Source organism: Budorcas taxicolor, chromosome 7, assembly GCF_023091745.1.
Source record: "Budorcas taxicolor isolate Tak-1 chromosome 7, Takin1.1, whole genome shotgun sequence".
NCBI lineage: Eukaryota > Metazoa > Chordata > Mammalia > Artiodactyla > Bovidae > Budorcas > Budorcas taxicolor.
The window spans coordinates 14152151-14178777 of record NC_068916.1 but is presented as its reverse complement, the minus strand read 5'-3'; the positions used below and the strand labels follow the sequence as shown (position 1 = coordinate 14178777).

The 26627-nt window shown below is 40.2% G+C and overlaps 3 protein-coding genes across 3 annotated transcripts; all 3 read left to right on the top strand.

Moving 5' to 3' along the window:
* The first annotated feature begins 1076 nt into the window (after nucleotides 1-1076).
* On the top strand, nucleotides 1077-8318 carry LOC128050509 (putative gustatory receptor clone PTE01). Its single transcript, XM_052642764.1, is given in 4 exon segments — nucleotides 1077-1105; nucleotides 7329-7941; nucleotides 7943-8181; nucleotides 8183-8318. Coding segments are annotated over 4 exon segments (1017 nt in total).
* A 9340-nt stretch (nucleotides 8319-17658) lies between these two features.
* LOC128051093 (olfactory receptor 7E24-like) lies at nucleotides 17659-18654 on the top strand. Its single transcript, XM_052643579.1, has one exon. It carries the CDS (start codon nucleotides 17824-17826, stop codon nucleotides 18652-18654), a length of 831 nt encoding a protein of 276 aa, XP_052499539.1. The 5' UTR covers nucleotides 17659-17823.
* A 6755-nt stretch (nucleotides 18655-25409) lies between these two features.
* Nucleotides 25410-25871, top strand: LOC128051291 (olfactory receptor 7E24-like). The gene has a single exon (XM_052643817.1). The coding sequence runs from the start codon at nucleotides 25410-25412 to the stop codon at nucleotides 25869-25871; it is 462 nt and encodes a 153-aa protein (XP_052499777.1).
* The last annotated feature ends 756 nt before the right edge of the window (nucleotides 25872-26627 follow it).

Genomic DNA, 26627 nt, shown 5'->3' with positions numbered 1-26627 from the left:
TACTATATAATTCTGCAATCCCACTCCTGGGAAAATATCCAGGGATAACTTTAATTCAAAAAGTTACATATATACATACAATGTACTTAGCAGCACTATTTACAAAAGCCAAGACATGGAAGCAACTTAAGTGTCCGTTGACAGATGAATGGATAAAGAAGATGTGGTATACTCAAGGGAATATTGCTCAGCCATAAAGAAGAATGAAATGATGCCATTTGCAGGAACATGGATGGACCTAGAGATAATCATACTAAGTGAAGTTAGTCAGACAGAGAAAAACAAATATCATATGATATCACTTAAGTAGAATCTCAAAAAATGATGCAAGTAAACTTATTTACGAAACAGAGATAGAATCATAAACATAGAAAACAAACTTATGGTTATCAAAGGGAATAACAGCAGTGGGGGTGGAGAGATAAATTAGCACTTTGAAATTTACATGTACACGCTACTATATATTAAATAAACATCCAAGGACCTATTGTATATAGCACAGGGAACTATATTCAATATCTTGTAATAACCTATAATGGAAAAGAATCTGAAAAAGGGTATATATATATATATAAAATATTCATATATATGTGTATATAACTGAATCACTTTGCACTATACCTGAACCTAATACATACACATTTAGTAAGTCTGAATTTTTCATTAAGGTGTATGAAACCTGAAAGTCAGAAGGAGAAGTGCAGGCAAAATTTCTACTAAGAAGTGGAAATCCTTAGTCCCTACAAAGAGCATTTACTTTTCTTATAATCCAGTACAATTAACATCAACAAATCCTCAGAGACTGAGATAACATGGACCAATTTGGCTAATTAGGAGCTCTGTGGAACAAATCTTCAAGCCCACACAACTTCAAATAATCAGCCTGTGCTGTGCAAGCTTTCAGTTTGCAAGTCCTTGTACAGTTGCACTTGTATGTGTGTCTTCTATTCCCAGAGTCATTTTATGCATCAGGGGGTTCAGGCCTAACTCTGTCTTTCTGCCAGTCCAGAGAATGAAGGCTAAACCTTCATCACTTACCAAGAATGGGAAGAGAAGAGGATTGTTAGTCCTTTGTCATGAGCCAGCATAAAGGAGGTGCAGTACAGTGAGTGCCATTGGAGATACTGGATATGGGAGGGACTAGGGGAGGGCTGTGTCTTGATCATCAGGATAAGAAGCATAGTTGGAGTAGAAGACGGTAGGGCACCATCGGCAGTCAGCTCAGAGGCCCATGGAGTTTATGCTGTTGGTTCTGGTGGGGATTCTGGGACTCGTATTTAGATTTCTGTTTTCCTCCCACATGGACTCTAGTGCCCATTGGCATCTATCTCACTGAAGCAGGAAATGAGTCCCTGTAAACCACCCCCTAGGGGAATTCCCTTGTGGGCCCAGTGGTTAGAAATCCATATTTCTGCTGCAGGGGCATAGGTTCGATCCCTGCTCATGGTTTCCCCTAAGCTGCATGGCATGGCTAAAATAAAGAAAACATAGAACAAAAACAAACAACTGTCCCTTAAGTATTTCAAAGTGATCAGTGATCATGAAGGTGATGATGAAAATGAACAGGGGAATGATGTCAGCTACACATATTTTGAACTTCAGTACTGTAGAAGCCTCTTGAGAGTCCCTTGGACAGCAAGGAGATCAAACCAGTCAACCCTAAAGGGAATCAACCCTGAATATTCATTGGAAGGACTGATGCTGAAGCTTAAGCTCCAATACTTTGGCCACCTGATGTGAAGAGCCAACTCCTTCACAGCAGGAAGATGGAAAACACCCTGATGCTGGGAAAGATTGAAGACAAAAGCAGAAGGGGGTGACAGAGGATGAGATGGTTGGATGGCTTCACTGAATAATGGAAATGAGTTTGAGAAAGCTCTGGGAGATAGTGAAGAACAGGGTAGCCAGGCATGCTGCAGTCCAAGGGGTTGGAAAGAGCTGGACATGACTAAGCGACTGACCAACAAGCTATAGACTTGGTATCATGAACCTTTATTAAAGATTCCCTGTTGTTGCTTTGTTGCTGAGTTGTGCACAATATAATTTAAAATCCTATCTGGTCTACTTGCTATCTAGAAAAATGGAACAAGTGTTTAGTACCTCTGAACCTCCATATTGTTATCTGAGTTGATTCCTGGTTGATAACTGTTCCCAAGTCCAAGCTTGCTCTGCTAACCACAGTTCACTTCAGTTCAGTTCAGTTGATCAGTCGTGTCCAACTCTTTGCGACCCCATGAATTGCAGCATTCCAGGCCCCCCTGTCCATCATCAACTCCCGGAGTTCATCCAAACTCACATGCATCAAGTTGGTGATGCCATCCAGCCATCTCATCCTCTGTCATCCCCTTCTCCTCCTGCCCCCAATCCCTCCCAGCATTAGGGTCTTTTCCAATGAGTCAACTCTTCACATGAGGTAGCCAAAGTATTGGAGTTTCAGCTTTAGCATCAGTCCTTCCAATGAACACCCAGGACTGATCGTCTTTAGGATGGACTGGTAGAACTGGACATGGAAAAACAGACTAGTTCCAAATAGGAAAAGGAGTACGTCAAGGCTGAATATTGTCACCTTGCTTATTTAACTTATATGCAGTGTATATCATGAGAAACGCTGGGCTGGAAGAAGCACAAGCTGGAATCAAGATTGCCGGGAGAAATATCAATAACCTCAGATATGCAGACGACACCACCCTTACGGCAGAAAGTGAAGAGGAACTAAAAAGCCTCTTGATGAAAGTGAAAGTGGAGAGTGAAAAAGTTGGCTTCAAGCTCAATATTCAGAAAACTAAGAGCATAGCATCTTCATGGGAAATAGATTGGGAAACAGTGTCAGACTTTATTTTTGGGGGGCTCCAAAATCACTGCAGATGGTGATTGCAGCAATGAAATTAAAAGACACTTACTCCTTGGAAGGAAAGTTTATGACCAATCTAGATAGCATATTAAAAAGCAGAGGTATTACTTTGCCAACAAAGGTCCGTCTAGTTAAGGCTATGGTTTTTCCAGTGGTCATGTATGGATGTGAGAGTTGGACTGTGAAGAAAGCTGCTCACCACATGATAGGCCTATAAAACCTAGACAAGGTGTTGGGACAAGGAGGGGACTTCATTCATGAGCCAGCTGACAGAGAAGATGGCAGTCTAGTGCCGCAAAAGCAGGGACCTCAAAACCAGGTTTTTTAATGGATCAGAGATAGTGGAGGGGGGTGGTGGTGGTGGTGGTGAAGAAACAAAGTAAAAAGACTATTCAATCCTTGCAAATGTCTCCTAGAATGGCAAGCCTCAGGCAGGGGGATGTGTTAATCTGACTTCCTTACAAGTCATTTCATGGGTGATATGAAATGGAATATCTCTTGTCATATGAACCAACAAATACGTCACATCTATCTGTGACTCTAGCACTCCCAAAAGTGAATATCTGGGCCACTCCTGTAAGCAGTAGAGGAAGGGCACCATGCCCTTTGCCACACAAAGAATTTAAGAATATGTCACAGTCCTTCATAGGTGGGTTGGGTCACGTTATCTCCCTGAGGCAGGCCATTATGTACATATAATTCAGAAGCAGCAAGATAAGGGTTAAAGTCACAGATCAGATCCGGTGTGAATTCAAAATTAACTCTTCCTGATTACAATACCATTCCACTGAGTAAGAACTAAATAAAGAATACTACCTATACGATTTAACTATGTGATGGGTGCTTATAATAAGGGCCAAATTCAAGGTTCATATGATTTGACTGAAACATTCTGTGACCTGACAGTTTGGTTTTTAATGGATACCTGACAAATCATGTTAGTTTTTCTTTTTTCTTTTTTGGTTGTGCCACATGGCTTGTGGGATCCTAGTTCCCTGGCCAAGGATCGAACAAGGGCCCTTGGCAGTTAAAGCATGGTGTCTTAGTCACTGGACAGCCAGGGAATTCCCGAAACATTTACGTTTCATCCCTATGTAAGTGGATAATGAATACTTGGAGGAAATGACTGAGTCACATTTATTTCTGATTATCCAGTGTTTAGTCTTTGGCACAATGTAGGCAACAATTGTAAGGTAAGGGAGTTAGAGAAGGCGAGATTCCGGAAAAGAAAAACGAGACCAACACTTTATAGGAACAGATCACCTCTAATGAGGCGAGAAGGGGCAGCAGTCAGATTAGTGGGCTGCTGCACTAAATGGAGAAGAGAGTAGGTATATATAGAAAACATATATATGTGGAGATACATCGTTTTGAGGGGGTCTGTTTTTCCCTGTGATTATTTTTGATTAGTTAGCTTTAAACAACTGGGGAAAGGAATTCTTGAGTTCGGTTGGAGACTGGGATCCTCTGGGAGCTGAACATAATCTTATTGTCCATTCCTTTCTTCGGGGGAGAAAGTTCTTTATAGAACTTTGTATAGAACGGTGGGTAGGATACGGAGGGGAGTGTTAACTCCAGGCTATTTTGAGCCATGTAGCTTTCCTTCAACAATAATGCACCCCCCCAAAAAAAAACCCCAAATATGGTAAATATTGAATAGACCTTTCTTTGGTTCACAGAAACAGAGACTAGTCAACATGGCTTGCATGCACTTGTGCTTTCCATTCCATGCCTATGGGGTGTCCCATAGAACAAAAGACAAGCTAAAATAGCACTTGTTTGCACTGTAAACTAAAAAATATAGTCACAACCTGAAAGTAGAGAGTTATTTTATTTGGTGGGAATGTTTAGGAATTTGAGCTTGGGAGACAGCATCCCAGTAACTTGAGAAAACTGCTCCAAGGAGGCAAGTTCAGTTCAGTTCAGTCGCTCAGTTGTGTCTGACTCTTTGTAATCCCAAGAACCACAGTACACCAGGCCTCCTTGTCCATCACCAACTCCCAGAGTCCACCCGAACTCATGTCCATTGAGTCCGTGATGCCACCAACCATCTCATCCTCATCTCATCCCCTTCTCCTGCCCTCAATCTTTCCCAGCATCAGGGTGTTTTCAAATAAGTCAGCTCTTCACATCAGGTGGCCAAAGTATTGGGGTTTCAGCTTCAACATCAGTTCTTCCAATGAACACCCAGGACTGATCTTCTTTAGGATGGACTGGTTGGATCTCCTTGCAGTCCAAGGGACTCTCAAGCATCTTCTCCAACACCACAGTTCAAAAGCATCAATTCTTTGGTGCTCAGCTTTCTTTATAGTCTCACTCTCACATCCATACATGACCACTGGAAAACCATAGCCTTAACTAGACGGACATTTGTTGGCAAAGTAATGTCTTTGCTTTTTAATATGCTGTCTAGGTTGGTCACAACTTTCCTTCCAAGGAGTAAGTGTCTTTTAATTTCATGGCTGCAATCACCATCTGCAGTTAATTTTGGAGCCCCCCAAAATAAAATCAGCCACTGTTTTCACTGTTCCCTATCTATTTGCCATGAAGTATGCGCATAAGTTAAATAAGCGGGGTGACAATATACAGCCTTGGCATACTCCCTTTCCTGTTTGGAACCAGTCTGTTTTTCCATGTCCAGTTCTAACTTTTGCTTCCTGACCTGCATACAGATTTCTCAAGAGGCAGATCAGGTGGTCTGGTGTTCCCATCTCTTTCAGAATTTTTCACAGTTTATTGTGATGGGAAGGCTAACTACAAGTTTGCAGGCTATATACAAGTCTGCAAAAAAGGGAACAGGCAGTCTGAACATCAAAGATCAGACAGCAAATTAAGGAATTTAGCATTCTATCTATGGGAAGATGCAAGCCTCCAGGATCAGCGAATTCATTCCTTTCATATGCAGCTCAGCCCTCTGGGAACAAATCTTGTTTCTTTGTTCCCCTTAAGGAGTGGCAATGTGGCAGAAGGCTGATTCTTGCATTCCCCTGCTTTCGCACTCCAGTATTCTTACCTGTGAAATCTCATGGGCAGAGAAGCCTGGCGGATTACCATCCTTGGGTTTGCAGAGTCGGGCAAGATTGAGCGACTAAACACAGCACAGAACCCCTCCCAGCTCCTCAGCAATCACTGTGGGGTGTTGTTGGTGGTGTATTGCAGTTTGGGGAGCCCTCATCCACATTTGGGGGCCAGAAATTGCTGATGTCTGTGCCATTTATAGTTCATTGATAAGTCAAGAGATATTTTCATTTCAGAGGGAGAAGTCTATTTCTTATTCAATATATTTCATTAAGAGTATTTGTGCTTAGTCTCAGTCGTGTCTGACTCTTTGTGACTCCATGAACTGTTAGGGGAAGCACACGGACTGAAACTGCCCACCTTGGCCAGACACCATACTAATCATTTGCATGAGTTGTTTTACAACAGGAGGTCCTGGTAAAGAACACGGAACTAATAAGCCACCAGCAACTGGAATAGTTTGGGAAAGGTCAAAAGGTGACACCACGTGTCCAATCACCTCCCAGAATACTTCTAACTGGCATCCATCTTGTCTGAGCAATGCGTGCACCACCAGGAAGGACTCAGAATGAATGACCAAAGACAACCCAGAAACTTATCCATTCACCATAAGACCCAAGACTGCGAGCCATGTGGCAGAGTAGTTCTCCTGGGTTCCCTTACCCTACTGCTCTCTGCCCGGGTGGCCCTTCCCAATAAAATCTCTTGCTTTGTCAGTAAATGTGTCTCCTTGGATAATTAATTTCTGAATGTTAGACAAGAGCCCACTTTTGGGCCCTGGAAGGTGTCCCCCTTCCTGCAACAGACTGCAGCCCATCAGGCTCATCTGTTTTTGAGGATTCTCCAGGCAAGAATACTGGAGTAGGTTGTCATGTTCTTCTCCAGGGGGTCTTCCTGATCCAGGAATTGAACCTGGGTCTCCCACATTGCAGGTGGATTTTTTTTTACCATCTGAGCCACCAGAGAAGTTTATTGCTGTGGTCATACATTGTTATCATAAAAGTTCCTTTCTTTCCTAACATTCTTCAGGCCAGTGTAATGAAAGAGGTGAATGACATAGAAACCATCGAAAAAAACAGTTACAAGGAAAAAAAAAACTGGATTTGAGACACTCAGATATATTGCTGAGTTACCAGGACATATTGCCTCAATACTCAGTTATAAAATGGAACATATTTGGGTCAGTTCTATTGATGTGAATGAACCCAGAGCCTATTATACACAGTGAAAGAAAGAGAAAGACAAGTACTGTATATTAATGAATATATATGGAATTTAGAAAGATGGTACCAACACTCCTACAAGAAGGGCAGCAAAGCAGACACAGACATAAAGAACAGACTTTTAAACCAAGTGTAAACATTTCGTTTGTGAATTGCTTGAATCCAAAATGTGGACATAGTACTGCATGGTCATTTACTTGTTTCCTTTCTTTCAATCTTCTCTCCTTTTTCAAAAGATGTCAAAGCCATATGGAACCACAGAATCTAACAAATGACTCAGAATTCCTTTTCATGGAACTCTCAGATGATCCAGAACTGCAGCCTTTGCTCTTTATCCTGTTCCTGTCCACATACCTGGTCACCACGCTGGGGAATCTACTCATCATCCTGGCTGTCACCTTTGACCCCCACCTCCACACTCCCATGTACTTCTTCCTCTCCAACCCATCCTTGGCTGACATCGATTTCACCTCCACCACAATCTTGAAAATGATCCTGGACATTCAGACTCACAGCAGGGTCATCTCCTATGCAGGCTGCCTGACACAAATGTCCTTTTTTATGCTTTTTGGGTGTTTGGATGGTCTCCTCCTGACTGTGATGGCCTATGACCAGTTTGTAGCCATCTGTCACCCTCTGCGTTACTTGGACATTATGAACCCATGTCTCCGTGGCTCATTGGTTTTGGTATCACTTTTCATCAGTCTCTTGGTTTCCCAGATGCACAGTTCCATGGTGATAAAACTCACGTACTTCAAAGATGTGGACATCTCTCATTTCTTCTGTGACCCTTCTCATCTCCTCAACCTTGCCTGTTCTGACCTTTTCACCAATAACATAGTCATGTATTTTTGTTGGTGCCATCTCTCATTTTCTCCCTATCTTGGGGATCTTTTTCTCTTATTTATTTATTTATTTTTTCTTTTTCTCTTATTATAAAATTGTTTCCTCTATTCTAAGGGTCCCCTCATCAGGTGGGAGGTATAAAGCTTTCTTGACCTGTGGCTCTCACCTGGCATTTGTTTACTTATTTTATGAAACAGGCCTTGGTGTCTACCTCAGCTCAGCCATCTCACAATCTCCCAGGAAGAATTGCGGCCTCGGTGGTGTACACTGTGGTCACCCCCATGCTGAACTCCTTCATCTACAACCTGAGGAACCAAGATAGCAAAAGGGCCATGTGGAGGTTCCTCAGCAAAACAACCTGTTTTAAAATTGTTTTTTAAAAAATTCTCATTCATTCTAATTTTTCTTTGCTAACCACATGGAGCTTAAAGCACTCTAAGATTTTTGTAAATTAATTTTTATTGGAGTATATTTGCTTTACAATGTTGTGTTAGCTTCTGCTGTACAGCAGAGTGAATCAGTTATAAGTTTGCATATATCCCTTCTTTTTTGCATATCTTTCCCATTTAGGTCTCTCCTCAGAGCATTGAGTAGAGTTCCCTGTGCTATGCAGCAGGTTCTCATTAGGTTGAGGATAGAAACTTAAATTTGTCTATTTGTACTCTAGTGTAGCACAGCGGGGGCAGAAATTAGGCACAGCTCAAAAAGTTATGACCAACCTAGATAGCATATTCAAAAGCAGAGACATTACTTTGCCAACTAAGGTCCGTCTAGTCAAGGCTATGTTTTCTCCAGTAGTCATATATGGATGTGAGAGTTGGACTGTGAAGAAGGCTGAGTGCCGAAGAATTGATGCTTTTGAACTGTAGTGTTGGAGAAGACTCTTGAGAGTCCCTTGGACTGCAAGGAGATCCAACCAATCCATTCTGAAGGAGATCAGTCCTGGGATTTCTTTGGAGGGAATGATGCTAAAGCTGAAACTCCAGTACTTTGGCCACCTCATGCAAAGAGTTGACTTGTTGGAAAAGACTTTGATGCTGGGAGGGATTGGGGGCAGGAGGAGAAGGGGACGACAGAGGATGAGATGGCTGGATGGCATCACTGACTCGATGAACGTGAATCTGAGTGAACTCCGGGTGTTGGTGATGGACAGGGAGGCGTGGCGTGCTGTGATTCATGGGGTTGCAAAGAGTTAGACACGACTGAGCGACTGAACTGAACTGAACTACTTTGTACAGCATTGAACAAATTACCCACTAACTCATAAGGAAGAGTAAAGTCAATTTAACGATTATACATCCAGAATTTTTCTTCTGTCTTGAAACTTCTATAGACATCTCTAAGAAGACTTGCAAAAGAGAGAAAAAAAATATGGTTTGCTTTAAAATTGTAAAAATATGGTTTGTGTTTATTATCAGGACATTCAATAGAATCTATTTTTCTCTACTGGTTACTGCTAGATTAAGACTCACAGAACAAAGAGTGGGGTTTGACTATTTCTGCACATAGTAAAGGGATAAAAAGTGAGGACAGAAATTTCTCAGTGACACATCAAACACTGAATGTGAGAAGATCCTTGTTTTATTTACAGATAGTCATCATGTAAGGAAAGCCAAGGCGAGTGCAAAGCAAATCGCTAATACATAAAGATCAACATCTATCTTTCATATACATCGTGTATTCTACACTCATCCTTAGCACTGACTCTAATGTCTGATTCCTTCTCCCCACAATGCTGTTACTTCAGTTTAACAATTTTACCACTGCCCACATATTTTATAGAGCCCCAATACTCCCCTCATCTCTCTATAATCAACTCTACTCAGTCGCCATTTGGGCTTCCCTTGTGGCTCAGCTGGTAAAGAATCTGCCTGCAATGCAGGAGACCTGGGTTGGATACCGGGTTGGGAAGATCCCCTGGAGAAGGGAAAGTCTACCCACTCCAGTATTCTGGCCCGGAGAATTCCGTGAATTTTATAGTTCATGGGGTCACAAAGAGTTGGACATGACTGAGTGAATTTTACTTCACTTCACTTCAAGGATACTCAGGGCTTCCCGGGTAGCTCAGCTGGTAAAGAATCTACCTGCAATGAGGGACACTTGGATTCAATCCCTGGGTTGGGAAGATCCTGTGAAGGAGAGCGTGGCAACCCTCTCCAGGACTCTTGCCTGGGGAATCTCATGGACAGAGGAGCCTAGAGGGCTACAGTTCAAAGGGTCAAAAAGAGTCAGACAACTGAAGTGACTTAGCACACATGCATAGCCCACATGCATAGTAATACATTTTGCTGTGGATGAATTATTTTTAATGTCCCAAAACCCAGTGTCTTCCTCTCATAGACAGTGAGGTTTCTGTGTGGTGGGCACTGAGATCCTCTCATGGATCCAAACTCCTGGTTTTCCTATCCCTGTGTGTTTCCCTGCCACTGAGTGTGAGATGTACATAGAGACCCACTGCCAACAACAAGAATGAGGAAGAAATGTTGGGAAGTAATAGGGAACAGAGTACAATAATCTGGCTATTTTCCTGGTGCCTCTTTCTGGTATTCTTGATGGCTCACATTGATAAAACCCAGCTGCCCTACCAGGAGGCCATGTGTCAAGGAACTGAAGGAATTCTCTGGATAATATTGTGTGAACAGGTGAATCTTATCAACAGCCTCATGAATGTGCTTGAAAGTGGACACTTGCTGATCTAGCCTTGAGATGCCTACAGCCCTGGCTGACACCTTGATTGTGACCTTCTGGGAGATGTACTGAAATATTTAATTAAAGTATGAGTTATTAAATTATAAGTAAAGATCAATAGTTTTCTAATACGCCAAGGACAATAAAGAAAAAAAACCTTAGAATTCAAAATTCATTGGTTTGGTGATTTAGTTGCTAAATCATGTCTAACCCCATGTGAAGTTTCAGTAAAATTGGCCAAGAAAACAGAAGCTATCCTTAGAGACTGTGAAAATGGAAAGTATGTCATATCCATAGTATAGACCTAATGCTTTGTAGATTTCATGATTGATACTACCGATTCAATATCAAAGTAACACATTGCATGGCTAAATTGAGGGGGAAAGTCTGAATTTTGTGTTAAGATCCTGCAAGTGAGAAGTAATAAGCAAGAATATAGGAAAATTTTCTCCTAAGGAGAAAAGGGACCCAGATGCTTCCCAGGACATTCACTTTTCTCCTTTTCATGTTCCATTAATATTAACAAGTCTCCAGAGATTGGGACAACATGGACCAACTGGCTCATGATGAGCTTCGGGCACTGAACCCTAAGGTCATATCATTGTAAATAATTGGCCAGTGCCTCTAGCTCATTAGTTTGCCAGTTCTAATACTCTGGCTCCACACCTGCTTTGATGCTGATGGAGGGGCTCTCCTGTGTATCACAAACCAGGGGTCTACTTGAAACTGCATGACCTGAGCTGTACAGTGGGGTCTGCAGTACCCAGTAGAGAGGAAAAGTCTACCCGTTTCTAGTTTGTTTCCAGGGAGTTTTTGTTGAGATCATGTTGGTGCAGTGAATCTGGGGACATATTACAAAGCAGATGGGCAGGATCTAGCCTTGAATGGCTTGGAGCACACAGTCTTTATAGAGCATGAGGCCTGTGTGGTGGGCAGGATCTGAGATGCTCTCACAGACCTCAACTCTTGGTTTTCATTCCATTGTGTGTTTCCTCCCATCAAGTGTGAGCTAAAGTAAGGAAATGAAAACAAGTTATCCTTAGAAACAATTATTAACTCTGAAAATGAAAAGTGTACATACACATCCTTGGCATGGACCTCATGCTGCATAGATTTCATGATTGATACATGGATTTTCAGCTCTCAAAACCACACACTGAGTGGGAAAATGAGAAAAAATCGGACTTTAATGTTAAGATCCTGTGACTTGGAAGTAAGGAGCAAGAGTACAGGGAATTTCTTTCTGAGGAGAAGAGGGACCCAGACTCATCCTAGGACATTCACTTTTCTCCTTTTCCTGTTCTATTAATATTAACAAGTCCCCAGAGATTGGAATAATATAGATTAACTAGCTAATGATGAGCTTTATGCATTGAGCCCTAATATCATTGTAAATAATTGGTCAGTGCCTCCAGCTCTTTGGTTTGCCTGTTCTCATGTTGTGAATCCACACCTCTGTCTCCATCCTTTGTAGGAACGTACATCAGAATGTCCAGCCTGAGTCTGTCTTCCTGTCCATCCTGAAAAGGGAGAGGCAGGAGAGAGGCAGTGAGTCTGTGCTCCTTGGTCATGTTCCAGCAGAGATGCAGCCCAGCCCAGTAAGTGTTGAGGGAGATAGTGATGATGAAGGGAGTTTGGGAGCAATCTACATGGGATTGGAATTGTTTTATATTTATTACTTGAGTACATCTGCATAATTTCTCCCCAATTATATGTACACACATTACTATTATTTTAATAAGAAGAGAGAAGTGAAATATTTTATGTAACATGTATCAGTTCAAGGGACTTTCCTGGTGGCTTAGTGGTAAAGAACTTGCCTGCCAATGCAGGAGATGTGGGTTCGAATCATGGGTCAAGAAGATTCCCTGGAGAAAGAAATGGCAATCCACTCCAGTATTCTTGCCTGGGAAATCCCATGGACAGAGGAGCCTGGTAGGCTACAATTCATTGGGTCTCAAAGAGTCAGATGCAACTTAAGGACTAAACAACAGCAACTAGATCATGACTTAGACAATGTTAAAGCCAAGTTTGAAGCCAGTGATTTTAGACAGACTGACTGCAGATGCAAGGTAGGGAAGTCCTTCTGCCACCCCAAACTATCGTGCCACTTCCCTGTCAGTCCTGGCAGAGATTCCCTGCTCACTGTGCCCTTCCTCTTGGAGTTTTCTGGAAGGCACAGTGGAGAGCAGTAGGTAGCTAGCTCTGTCAGCTTTAGGAAGAACATATGAGATCACAGGCAAAGACCAGAGATATGATTGCCACCCGATACTATAGGGTAGATCTCTCTGTTGACAGTGTTTCTGGATTTCACTTCCTCTGTCCACTTTCTCCTCTGCACTGATGATCAGTTGATTCAGTCATGAAAGCAGATACAAAATCAGAGTCTTGTGGTCCATTCCTACTCAGGTAAATGAAAACCGTTTAAAATAATATACTCCAGATGTATATGTTGCTATATCTCTGTATTTTTGCTGAAAACTTTCAGAAAGTCTGAAAACAGTGAAATTTGGGGTATGAGACTCAGAGAACAAAAACTTTATTTTGAATCTTTTATGCTCCGCTAATTCTTAGTGTGTTATAGGGAAATTTCTTAGAATCTGTAAGACTTAGGATTGTCAACAGACTTGATTCCTCATTGATACAAACCCATTGAATTAGGACTAAACAAATAATGGTAGCCCTCTGTGCAATAACTATATGATGGATGAAGAGAAGGAAAAATACATTTTTGATATTTTGTTACTAATAATGATAAGGCTAATTCTCCTGTCATCTCTTCATCTGATGCTATGGTTTCCTCACATCCCTGACAGGAGATTTTTGCTTATTTTATTGTTTAGTTTATTGTGATTTTTTTGGTACAAGTACGTTCTTCATAATGAAGAGAAATGACTGAGGTTTATTTATTTCTGATTCCTCAGAGCCTATATCTTGGTAGCACAGTAGAGGCAACAAGGATGAAAAACCCATTTTAGTGTTGAATAAACTCTTCCATTTTTCACAGAAACAATGTGTGGGCAATATAGCTTCCACACAGTGGACCATTCACGCTGGTGTTTTCATCCTTTTCAGAAAGTTCCATAGGACCAGAGACAAGTTAAAATATTGCTTGTTTTTTTCCTATATCATGGGACTTTCTTTGGGACCTATCATTTTCTATTCAATAGCCTCTACAGCATTCAATCTCTGAGAAGTCATTGAAGAACTTTTCATGAATATGGGGGGAAAAAGAGTCAGAAAAGAAGAGGACATGCACATCTTGATGCATGGGCCAAGACATATTTTAGGATTTCATGTTTTCTATGCTCCAGCTCTGAGACAGGAAAGGCTTTGTTCTCTTTGCCTTAGAACCCATGAAAGGTCATTAAACTAGGGGGAGTTTATTTTATTAATGAGTATGATCTCCCAATAATGATTGAAATTCTTTATACAAGTGATTGATTGTTTATTAAGTTCTAAACTTCCCTTTAGGTGTGATATACACTGTAGAGACAAATATTGGTCTGAATTTCCAGGAAGGAACAGAAACACAGAGAGGTGGAGAGATTTGCACGTACTCCACTTACAGAGTGGAAAGACCCAGGACTCAAACCCTGGTCTGCTCATTCTTACACAAATTCTCAGTCACCTCCACTGTACCTAGTAAGAGTTTATTTTCAAATCTACTTGGGTCCCAGAAGTGACAGGGAAGATAAATTGTCTCAGCTTCTTTTGGTTCAGGGGGTGTATCTGTGAATTATGAAAGTGACACAGCAGTTTACAGAGGCCATAATGACCCTAACATGGGGGATTTTAAGGTTTTCAATGATTAGCTATGCATTTTGCTGTCCAGTTTTGAAATCTAAGGTTGAGAAGATTTCCTATATAAGATGAAAATGTGCAGCTAATGTGAAATTATCACAAGACAGACTTCAAAGTTCTTTTCAAAAGATACCTTATTAAAAGATGGTGCAGTTGTCAAAAATTATTTTTTCATTGAAACAAATATTAGTAATTACTAATATTAATTAGTGAAACTGATTATAATCAATTGTTAGAACTTCAATGACTAATTACCACTCACATATTACATACAAATCTTCATTTGTTTGATATAGAGAGAGGTACAAGAATTTTCATAGGATTGTTGTAAGCAGAAACTGATATGAATAAAAATATAATACATATAGTATAAATTAAATATTCATTTAATATATAAACTATATTAAAGTATGTATTATTGCCTTTAATATATATGTCAAAGATATATTTTAAATTTGTTAAATTTATATTGCTTTCTATAAAAGTACATTTATGAACTGATGAAATGTTGTCTCTCCTTATGCAAAAATGTGTGTCAGGAAAATGAAGTAGTTGTATGTATTTCACAGAGAGATGGAACCAAAATGTCGTGTAAAGAAGTGCATTTCAGGGGCAATATGGATAGTATTCTGTTTAGAGAAGATTTTATGAAAGCTGGTTTTGGATACCTAAACGAATACTGACATTATGGAAACATTAAAAGGAAACAAACCCATCAACTTCACAACACATGTTGCTTTTAGGGATGTGCGTGGAGAAGAACGAGATTGAACTGAGATGCCATGAAAACTTCAATGTTTTAAATTTTTGTAAAATATGACATCTGAAGCAAATATTATTAATGTCCATATTTTCAAAGCAGGTGAAGTATTCATGATAGTATTAATAGATATAATAGTCATGGACCTTCTTTTCAGTGTTGTGCAGTATTCTAAGGTGGTGTTTATCAAGCCCAGCTTCACAGAAGGAAGACCAAGAAATTCACATGTAGACATCCTGGAACCAGTTCTAGACTGAGGCTGGGGTAACTGAGTATTTTTAAAATATGCACATAAAAATAGTAGATCAACTGGACCTGAAAACCACTGGTCTAAGCAACATTAATGATTTTTCTTTAGGTAGTTTCAATTACTATAATAATTTCATGGATAAGGAAACTGCCCAGATGTGTTTTCATTATTCCATTTTGATCTTTTACACAATTAAATTATAGTTTGAATGGCAAAATAATGAACCAGAATTACCTTTTAAAGGCAAAAGTGTAAGAATTGCAATCCCTGTATCAGGAAGGATTGACATGGACATTTGTTATGTCACGATAAGAAGGTTGAGTTCTGACCTGACTGTGAAACGTCCCCTGAAACTCCTCAACTATAAATAAGAGAGTTTATGATCAGGAGAACAAGATCACCAGGTAAAAGGCACTCAACATCAATTAATATGAAGTCATGCAAGTCCAGATGTAAATTAAATATCATCTTAAACCTGTTAGGATGGCTATTATATAAAAGAAGCAACAAATGTTGGTGAGGATACAGAGGTAAGTGAATCTTTGTACTTGGTTGGTGGGAATGAATATTTATAGACACTAGAAAAACAGAATGGAGGTGCCCTAAAAAAGAAAAAACTGCAATGAACTGAAATAGAACTACCACAGGACCCAGCAACTGCACTTCAGAGTACATGCTAACAAAATGAACTCAAAGCCTTTAAGAGATATGTGCGTTCCCTTGTCCTTGTGATATTATTTTAAATAGTGTAATATGGATATGTGTCTACTGACAGATGAATAAATAAAGAAAATGTGCTGTGTATATATAAATGATGGGCTATTCTTCAGCCATAAAAACAAGGAAATCTTGCCATTTGTGACAACATGGATGGACCTGAAGAATATTATGCATAAAATATATACACCAGACATAGACAGTCAAATACTGTATGATCTCACTTATGTGTGGAAGTGAAGAATATCAAGCTCTTAGAAACATAGTTTAAGCTGTAGTTGTGAGGATTGGTGGTGGAGAAAGTGGGGAGATGTTGGTCAAAGGGTTCAAACTTTCAGTTATAAAATGAGTAAGTTCTGTGTATCTAATGTACAGCCTAGTGATTATAGCTAATAATTCTGCACTGTGTTGTTGAGATTTGCTAAGAGACTTTGGCTTACTTGTTAATACACATACACACATGCAAAGAAACTGTGTGAGGTGATGGATATGTTAATTAACTTGACTGTGGTAACCATTCCCCATGTGTATATGTATTTAAATCGTCCTTTTGTATATCTTTAAACAGTTTCATCTCACACAACCCAAATATATGCCATTTTGTCAATCATGTCAATAAACTGAAAAAAAGAAAAACAGTGAAATAGTATTCTCCTGTCAGTACAGAACAGACAGAGTCCAAGCAATGTAAAGTAGTCTCATACTTCAGACATTTTACTGAGATGGTTCGAAACAAATAATCCTGTATAAGATAAAAAATTTCAAGAGGGTTACTTAAATTTCATTATCATTCAATCATTGACAATACTGTGCACATGAACACTATCTTTGTAGTCACCAACACATTAGATCTCGTACTCTTAATTAAACAAAGTTGATTAAAATTTGAAGTCCATCAAAGTCAAAGATACGGAGTATATACTAAATGACTTCTAAAAGAGCTCTGATATTTGAGTAATCTCTATTTCATGAAGGAAGGAAGACAGAAAACCAAAGGATGAATGAAACTCTGAAGATCAAACAAAATGTTTCCGATTAAGAACATTCATCTTTGATTTAGAATCCAGGTGACATAGTCTTGAATTTCATAGAGATTTGTAAAGAGAAAAGTGAGAGAAATATCTAGAATTGTATTTGAGAGAATAAGATTTATATAAATGACTTAAATTTTTTATATTTGAATTATTATATATTTTCTTAGATGGGGAAGGGAATCTCTTATTCTATAAGGGAATCTCTTGTCATCTCTAAAGAAGTAGGCTATATTTAACTGAGGTCATGGGTATATTACCTCTGACATCCTTATTTCTTTTACTTTTCAGTGAAGTTTTATAAAGTAAGAGTGCATAGACAGATGTGAATAACACAGAAACCAATGAAGAAAGAATTCTAAGCAGATAGTGTTTGTCACACTGAGAAATATTGCTGAAGGAACTAGGGTGTAAGATCTTAGAAATGAATTGCTTGAATCCAAAATATGGACACAATACTATATGTTATTTACTTGTTTTCTTTCTTCCAAATCTTGTTTGTTTTTCAAAGGTGTCCAAGGTACATACAACCACAGAATCTAACACAGAATCTAACCAGTGTCTCAGAATTCTTCCTCCTGGGCCTCTCAGATGATCCAGAACTGCAGCCTTTGCTCTGTGTCCTGTTTCTGTCCATGTACCTGGTCACCGTGTTGGGAAACCTGCTCATCATCCTGGCCATCACCTCTGACCCCCACCTCCACACCCCCATGTACTTCTTCCTCTCCAACCTCTCCTTGGCTGACATTGGTTTTGTCTCCACCACAGTCCCCAAGATGATTGTGAACATCCTAACTCATAGCAGAGTCATCTCCTATGGGGGCTGCCTGACACAGATGTCTTCTTTTATACTTTTTGGATGTATGGATGGTATGCTTCTGTCTATGATGTCCTATGACAGGTTTGTGGCCATCTGTCACCCACTGCACTACCTGGTCATCATGAACCCACACCTCTGTTTCTCTTTAGTTTTGGTGTCTTTTTTTGGTAGCCTTATGGACTCCCAGGTACACAATTTGATTGTGCTACAACTTACCTGCTTCAAAGATGTAGAAATTTCCAATTACTTCTGTGACCCTTCTCTGCTCCTTAAGCTTGCCTGTTCTGACACTTTCACCAATAATATTATCCTGTATTTTACTGGTGCCATTTTTGCTTTTGTCCTTTTCTCAGGGATCTTTTTCTCTTATTACAAAATTCTTTCCTCCATTTTGAGAGTCCCATCATCAGGTGGGAGGTATAAAGCATTCTCCACCTGTGGCTCTCACCTGACAGTTGTTTGCTTATATTATGGAACAGGCCTTGGTGTGTACCTCAGCTCAGCCATCTCACAGTCTCCCAGGAAGGATTCACTGGCCTCAGTTATGTACACTGTGGTCACTCCCATGCTGAACCCCTTCATCTACAGCCTGAGGAACCGAGACATCAAAAGGGCCTTGTGCAGATTCCTCAACAAAACAGTCTAACCTCCATTTGGAGTGTGGGTTGGAAAAAGTAGAAAAATTAATATCTGGATCTGAAAATTCTATCTTTCTGATGACATCATTTGTAGCCCTTAGGGCCTTCTTACCTCTCCTTGTTTTATACCTGAATATTGCTTCTTTAGATATGTTTTTGATGGGGCTGGGAAGGTCTTCTGGGATTCTATAGATGTCAAAAATACTGCGAGACTGAATCTTATTGTATCTAAGGAGGAGTCTCTCATTTATTGTGGTGGCCCACATGCTAGAAAGATGAACAACTCCATTTTTACAGATTTAGATAGTATTTTTTTGGGAAGCTGTTGTTTATTTTCCAGCTGATTACTATGTTTTAAATCTGTGTATGCAGTCTATGTGGAGAAGGCAATGGCAACCCACTCCAGTACTCTTGCCTGGAAAATCCCATGGACAGGGGAGCCTGGTGGGCTGCAGTCCAGGGGGCCACAAAGAGTCAGACACAACTGAGCAACTTCACTTCCCTCACTTCACTCACTTCATACTTTATCACTGGAGAAAGAAATGTCAACCCACTCCAATATTCTTGCCCGGAGAATCCCATGGATGGAGGAGCCTGGTGGGCCATGGTCCATGGGGTTGCAGATTTGGACATGACTGAAGTGACTGAGCATGCACGCATGCACGCATGCAGTCTATGTGTGAGGATACATGTTACTGCTTCTCAGCCTTGGCTTTTCCCAAAATCATCTGGGAGGCTTAAAAATACTCACTGTTTTGCAACATTGTGAATCAACTATACTGCAATAAAATAAACTAAAAAATAAACTGACAACTGAGTCTCACTGCCAAAGAGTCTATTTATTTTATTCTTATTTATTTATTTTTAAATTTATTTACTTATTTTAAAGGAGGATAATTCCTTCACAATGTTAGACTTACGGTGTCCTGAACTGAAGATTATAAAAAATTACTTATTTTTATTTTTGGTCATACCATGCAGCTTGTGGGGTCTTAAGTCCCAGACCAGGGATTGAACTCCTGCCTCCTGCATTGAAAGGTGGACTCTAATCCACTAGACCACCAGGGAAGTCCTAGATGAGTATTTTTAAACACACTGAGTCTGGTTCTAGCATGTGGCCAGGGTTGGAACTTCTGATCTAAGTCAGATCTTTCAGTCAAATGTGACCTTTATGTCATGTGTCCTAACTGCTCATGGACAAATGTCCCAGAGTCTAAAGAGATCTGAGCTCATGGGGGAAAATATGAAGAGCCTGCTGTAGTAACAGGCAATGTGCCTGTGTGTATACTCAGTCAGTAAGCTGCTTCTGACTCTTTAGTGACCCCATGGACCGTAGTCTGCCAGGCTCCTCTGTCCATGATATTTTCCAGGCAAAAATACTGGAGTTGCCATTTCCTTCTCCAGGGAGTCTTCCTGACTCAAGGATGGAACCCATATATCTTGAATTGGAAGGCAGTTTCTTTACTACTGAGAAGCCCAACAGGCAGTGTGTTTTCCCCATTATTGCTGATAATGATTCTTCACATATAGCCTCTCTATACCATAGAATTTGGTCTCTGTAGCCTATGTGCTGTTTATAAATCTATTGTCTCTACTCCAGACTCACACTTATATACATTGCTTTGGGGTGTGGCTCTTGAAATGTTTGTTCCATTTTCTAACTTACATATATTCAATAGTGGTCAGTATACATTGTATGCACTATATACAGTATACCTTGTATACGTTGCTTTGGGGTGTGGCTCTTGAAATGATTGCTCTGTTTTTTATCTTACATACATTCAGTAGTGGTCAGTAAATTCTCTTTGCCCTAAATGGTCAGCTATTCCTTTTATACTCCTCAAGCCCTTGGTGGAGTAACATCTTTCTTCACTCATAAGTGCTGTTCAGTTCAGTTCAGCTCAGTCGCTCAGCCGAGTCCGACTCTTTGCGACCCCATGAATTGCAGCATGCCAGGCCTCCCTGTCCATCACCAACTCCCGGAGTTCACCCAAACCCATGTCCATTGAGTTGGTGATGCCATCCAGCCATCTCATCCTCTGTCATCCCCTTCTCCTCGCACCCCCAATCCCTCCCAGCATCAGAGTCTTTTCCAATAAGTCAGCTCTTCGCATGAGGTGGCCAAAGTGTTGGAGTTTCAGCTTTAGCATCAGTCCTTTCAATGAACACCCAGGACTGATCTCCTTTAGGATGGACTGTTTGGATCTCCTTGCAGTCCAAGGGACTCTCAAGAGTCTTCTCCAACACCACACTTCAAAAGCATCAGTTCTTCAGCGCTCAGCTTTCTTCACAGTCCAACTCTCACATCCATACATGACCACTGGAAAAACCGTAGCCTTGACTAGACGGACTTTGTTGGCAAAGTAATGTCTCTGCTTTTGAATATGCTATCTAGGTTGGTCATAACTTTTCTTATGGCTTTGTTATTTTTTGCCTGTTAGCCTTTCAATATCTTTTAAACCAACTCCCAGTTTCAGTTTAGTTTAGTTCAGTTGCTCAGTTGCGTCTGACTCTGCAATGCCTTGGACTACAGCATGCCAGGCTTCCTTGTCCATCACGAATTCCCAGAGCTTGCTCAAACTTATGTTGATCGAGTCAGTGATGCCATCCAAACATCTCATCCTCTGTTGTCCCCTTCTTCTCCTGCCTTCAATCTTTCCCAGCCTCAGGGTCTTTTTCAGTGAGTCAGTTTTTCACATCAGGTGGCCAAAGTATTGGAGCTTCAGCTTCAGCATTAGTCCTTCCAAAGAATATTCAGGACTGATTTCCATTAGCATTGACTTGTTTGATATCCTTGCTGTCCAGGGGACTCTCGAGAGTCTTCTCCAACACCACAGTTCCAAAGCATCAATTCTATAGTGCTCAGCTTTCTTTATATTCCAACTTTCACATCCATACAGGACTACTGGAAGTCAAACCGTAGCTTTGACTAGATGGACATTTGTCAGCAAAGTATGTCTCTACTTTTTAATATGATGTCTAGGTTTGTCAAAGTTCTTCTTCCAAAGAGCAAGAATCTTTTAATTTCATGGCTGTAGTCACCATCTGCAGTGATTTTGGAGCCCAAGAAAATAAAGTCTCTCACTATTTCCATTCTTTCCCCATCTATTTGCCATGAAGTGATGGGACTGGAAGCCATGATCTTCGTTTTTTGAATGTTGAGTTTAAGCCAGCTTCTTCACTCTCCTATTTCACTTTCATCAAGAGGCTCTTTAGTTCCTCTTTGCTTTCTGCCATAAGGCAGTGTCATCTGCATATCTGAGGTTATTGATATTCCTCCCTGCAATCTTGATTCCAGCTTGTGCTTTATCCAGCCTGACATTTCATATAAGTTAAATAAGAAGGGTGACAATATGTAGCTTTGATGTACTCCTTTCCCAATTTGGAACCAGTCATTTTTTCTATGTCCAGTTCTGTTACTTCTTGACCTGCATACAGATTTCTCAGGAGGAAGGTAAAGTGGTCTGGTATTCCCATCTCTTTCAGAATTTTTCACAGTTTGTTGTGATCCACATAGTCAACAACTCTAGCATACTCAGTGAAGAAGAAGTAGATAGTGTTCTGGAATTCCCTTGCTTTTTCTATGACTACTTGATCTCTGGTTCCTCTGCCTTTTCTAAGTCCAGCTTGTCCATCTGGAAATTCTTGGTTCACATAGTGTTGACATTTAGCTTGAAGGATTTTGAGCATTACTTTACTAGTGTGTGAAGTGAGCACAATTGTGCAGTGGTTTGGACAATCTTTGGCATTGCCCTTCTTTCCAGTTGGAATGAAAACTGATCTTTTCCAGTCCTGTGAAAAATGGAAAACTCTGAAAATGTATAGTGTATCACATCGTTGGTCTAGACCTCATGATGCAAAGATTTCCTCATTGATACAATGGATTTCAACATATCAAAATCACACATTGAGTGGTAAATTGAGAAAAAAAGGTCTGATGTTATGTTAAGATCTGCAACTTGTAAGTAAGAAGCAAGAGTACGTGGAATTTCCTCCTGAGATGAAAAGGGACCCAGACCCTTCCCAGGACATTCACTCTTCTCCTTTTCCTATTCTTTTAATATTAACAAGTCCCCAGAGATGAGGACAACATGGACCAAGTGGCTAATGATGAGTTTTGGGCCTTGACTTCTAAGGTCATACCATTGTAAATAATTGGCCAGTGCCTCCAAGCTCATTATTTTGCCTGTTCTAACATTGTGAATCCACACCTATGTCTCCATCCTTTGTAGGAACCTACATCAAAATGTCCAGCCTGAGTCTGTTTAGCTGTCCATCCTGAGGAGGGACCCTGAGACTTCATCACACACCAGGCAGGAGAGAGGCAGTGAGTCTGTGCTCCTTGGTCATGTTCCAGCAGAGATACAGCCAACCTAGTAAGTGCTACGGAGACAGGGATGGTGAAGAGGTGTTGGGAGCAATCTACATGGGTTTGGAATAGAGTGCTTTAAAGTTCACATTCTTAGTTTTGGTTGAGATGCAAGAACTTTCATTCAAAGTTCTCATTTCACCCTCACTGGCCTGGCTCTGGCTGGCACCCCTCCCAATAGAGAAGCAAATGTGCCTCTGTAAACTTTCCTCTTGTTCATTTGTGGTTCAGTCACGCAGTTGTGTCTGACTCTTTGCAACCCTGTGGACTGCAGCATGCCAGGCTTCCCTGTCCCTCACCATCTCCTGGAGTTTGCTCAAACTCATGTCCATTGAGTCAATGATGCCATCCAAACATCTCATCCTCTGTTCCCCTTCCTTCTAACACTTCAGTTCATTATGGGATCAGTGATGAGGATGAGAATGTGCATGACGAGGATGACATGAACCATACCATCCTATCCTGTTATTGAAGGCCTCTTAAGTATCGAGTATACATTTTGTATTTCCTGCTTGATTACATGTGCATAATTTCCCCCCAATTATATGTACATAACACTACTATTATTTTAATAAGAGGAAATAAGTGAAACATTTTATGTAACATGTACCAGTTCTTGGGACTTCCCTGGTGGCTCAAGTGGTGAAGGATCTGCCTGCCAATGGAGGAGACTCAAGTTCGATCCCTGGGTCATAAAGATCCCCTGCAGAAGGAAATGGCAACCCACCCCAGTGTTCTTGCCTGGGAAATCCCATGGACAGAGAAGCCTAGTGGGCTACAGTCCTTGGTGTCGCAAAGAGTCAGACACAACTTAGGGGCTAAACAACAGCAACCAGATCATGAATTAAAGAATGATAAAATCATGTTTGAAGTCAGTCATTTTGGACAGACTGATTCCAAATGCTAGGTATGTGGGCAATGCCTCTGCCACCCCAAATCATCATGTCACTCACTTCCCTGTCAGTCCTGGCAGAGACTCCTTGATCCCTGCTCACTGTTACAGGAACACTTGTACTCTGTTGGTGGGAATGAATAATGATACAGCCATTACAGAAAACAGAATGGAGGTTCCTTAAAAAAATTAAAAGCTGCAACTAATTGAAATAGAACTACCATAGGATCTAGCAATCCACTTCAGGGTAGGTGCCAAAGAACTGAAATCAGAACTTCTAACAGATATTTGCATTCCCTTGTCATCATCATATTATTTTAAATAGTGAAAATGTGTTTATTGACTATTTAATAGGTAAAAAATGTTGTGTGTTTATATAAATAATGGGATATTACTCAGCCAGAAAAACAAGGAAATCCTGCCATTTGTGACAACATGGAATGATCTGGAGAATATTATGTCTATTTTAAAAAATAATTTATTTTAATTGGAGGATGATTACAGGGTTGGGACAGTTTTTGGCATACATCATCATGAATCAAAATTTCAAGAGAGTTTCTTAAATTCTATTACCATTTAATCATTAACATTGTTCTGTACAGTAATACCACCTTTGTAGTCATAAATGCATTATGATCCTGCGTTTAATTAAACCATACTGATCAAAATTTGAATTCCACTAAAGTCAAAGATATGAAGAATATACTAAAAAATTTAAAAGACCACTCTAATGTTTGAGTAATGACTTACTTCATGAAGAAGGGAAGGCAGAAAACAAAGAATGATAAAACTCTGAACATCATATAAAATGTGTTCTCATTATGAACATTCATTTTTAATTAAGAATCAAGAGGACCTAGTTCTGCATTTCATAGATTTGTCAATATTGAAAATGAGGAAAATATCTAGAATTGTTTTTGATTGAATTAAGATTTATATAACTAGGTATGTCTTAATTACTTTAGATCAAATTTTATATTTTATTAGAGGGGAAGGGAATTTCTCCTTCTACATTATATCTAAAGAAGTTGGTTATATTTAGCTGAGATCATGGATGTTTTAGCTCTAATATTCTTGTTCCCTTTCACTTTTCTATGAAGTTTTATAAAGTAAGAGTGTATAGGCAGAGATGAATAACATAGAAATCAAGGAGAAAACATTTCTAGGTAGGTAGAATTTGCCACACTGAGAAATATTGCTGAAGATACTGGGATGTATAATCTTAAAATGAATTGCTTGAATCCAAAATATGGGCACAGCTCTCAAAGCCCATTTACTTATTTCCTTTGTTTCCAGACCTCTTTCTTTTTCCAGAGGTGTCCAATCTACATAGAACTGGAAATCTAACAAGTGTCTCAGAATTCTTCCTCCTGGGCCTCTCAGATGATGCAGAACTGCAGCTGTTGCTCTGTGTCCTGTTTCTGTCCATGTACCTGGTCACCATGCTGGGGAACCTGCTCATCATTCTGGCTGTCACCTCCGACCCTCACCTCCACACTCCCATGTACTTCTTTCTCTCCAACCTGTCTTCAGCTGACATCAATTTCTTCTCCACCACTGTTCCCAAGATGATTGTGGACATCAAAACTCACAGCAGAGTCATCTCCTATGAAGGCTGCCTGACACAGATGTCTGTTTTTATCCTTTTTGGGTGTATGGATAGTATGCTTCTGCCTGTGATGGCTTATGACAGGTTTGTGGCCATCTGTCACCCACTGCACTATACAATCATCATGAGCCCACGTACCTGTTGCATCTTCATTTTGGTGTCATTTTTTGTTAGCCTTTTGGATTCCCAGATGTATAATGTGACTGTGTTACAACTTACCTGCTTCAAGGATATAGAAATTTCTAGTTTCTTCTGTGACCCTTCTCAGCTGCTCAATCTTGGCTGTTCTGATACTTTCATGAATAATGTAGTCAGCTGTATTATCATTGCCATCTCTGGTTTTCCCCCTACCTGAGGAATCTTTTTCTCTTACTATAAAATTCTTGTCTCCATTCTGAGAGTCCCCTCATCAAGTCGGATGTATAAAGCCTTTGCCACCTGTGGCTCTCACCTGGCACTGGTATGCTTGTTTTATGGAACAGCCCTGGGGGTATATCTCAGCTCAGCCATCTCCCTTCCTCCAAGGAAGGATGTAGCAGCCTCAGTGGTTTACACTGTGGTCACCCCCATGCTAAACCCCTTCATCTATAGTCTGAGGAACAAAGACATCAAAAAGGCTATGTGGAGGTTCCTCAGCAGAACAATCTCAGCTTAGGACCTGGCCACCCATTTGAGTGTAGGCTAGAAAATGCAGCAAAACAAAACCTGGAGATTTAAAATTCTACCTTTCTTATGTCATCAGTTTTGCAACTCTTATGACCTTCATGTCTTTCTTTGCTTTCCACCTGAATATTGTTTCTGTTTCGGGTTTAACATGACAGTGGGAGATAGAGGATCCTTTGTGTGTCATAATCACTTCTTACCTGAATTTCTTTATATCTATGGAGATTCTATAATTTATCTTTGGTGGCACAAACATCCTTGAAGAATGAATATTTCCCTTTCAATATACTGAAAATTTATGAGTTTTGCACAGCTGTTACATCGTTTCCATAGTAAATTCTGTATCTCTGTTTTAAATCCGCACATGCATTTATGGATGAGGAGGCATGTCACTGCTTCTCAACCTAGGCTTTTATCAAAAATATCTGGGAAGATTAAAAATACTGAC

What these genes read in the sequence shown, in the direction of transcription:
- LOC128051291 (XM_052643817.1), top strand. Translation starts at nt 25,410, where the DNA reads ATGTACTTCTTTCTCTCCAACCTGTCTTCAGCTGACATCAATTTCTTC.
- LOC128051093 (XM_052643579.1), top strand. Translation starts at nt 17,824, where the DNA reads ATGTACCTGGTCACCGTGTTGGGAAACCTGCTCATCATCCTGGCCATC.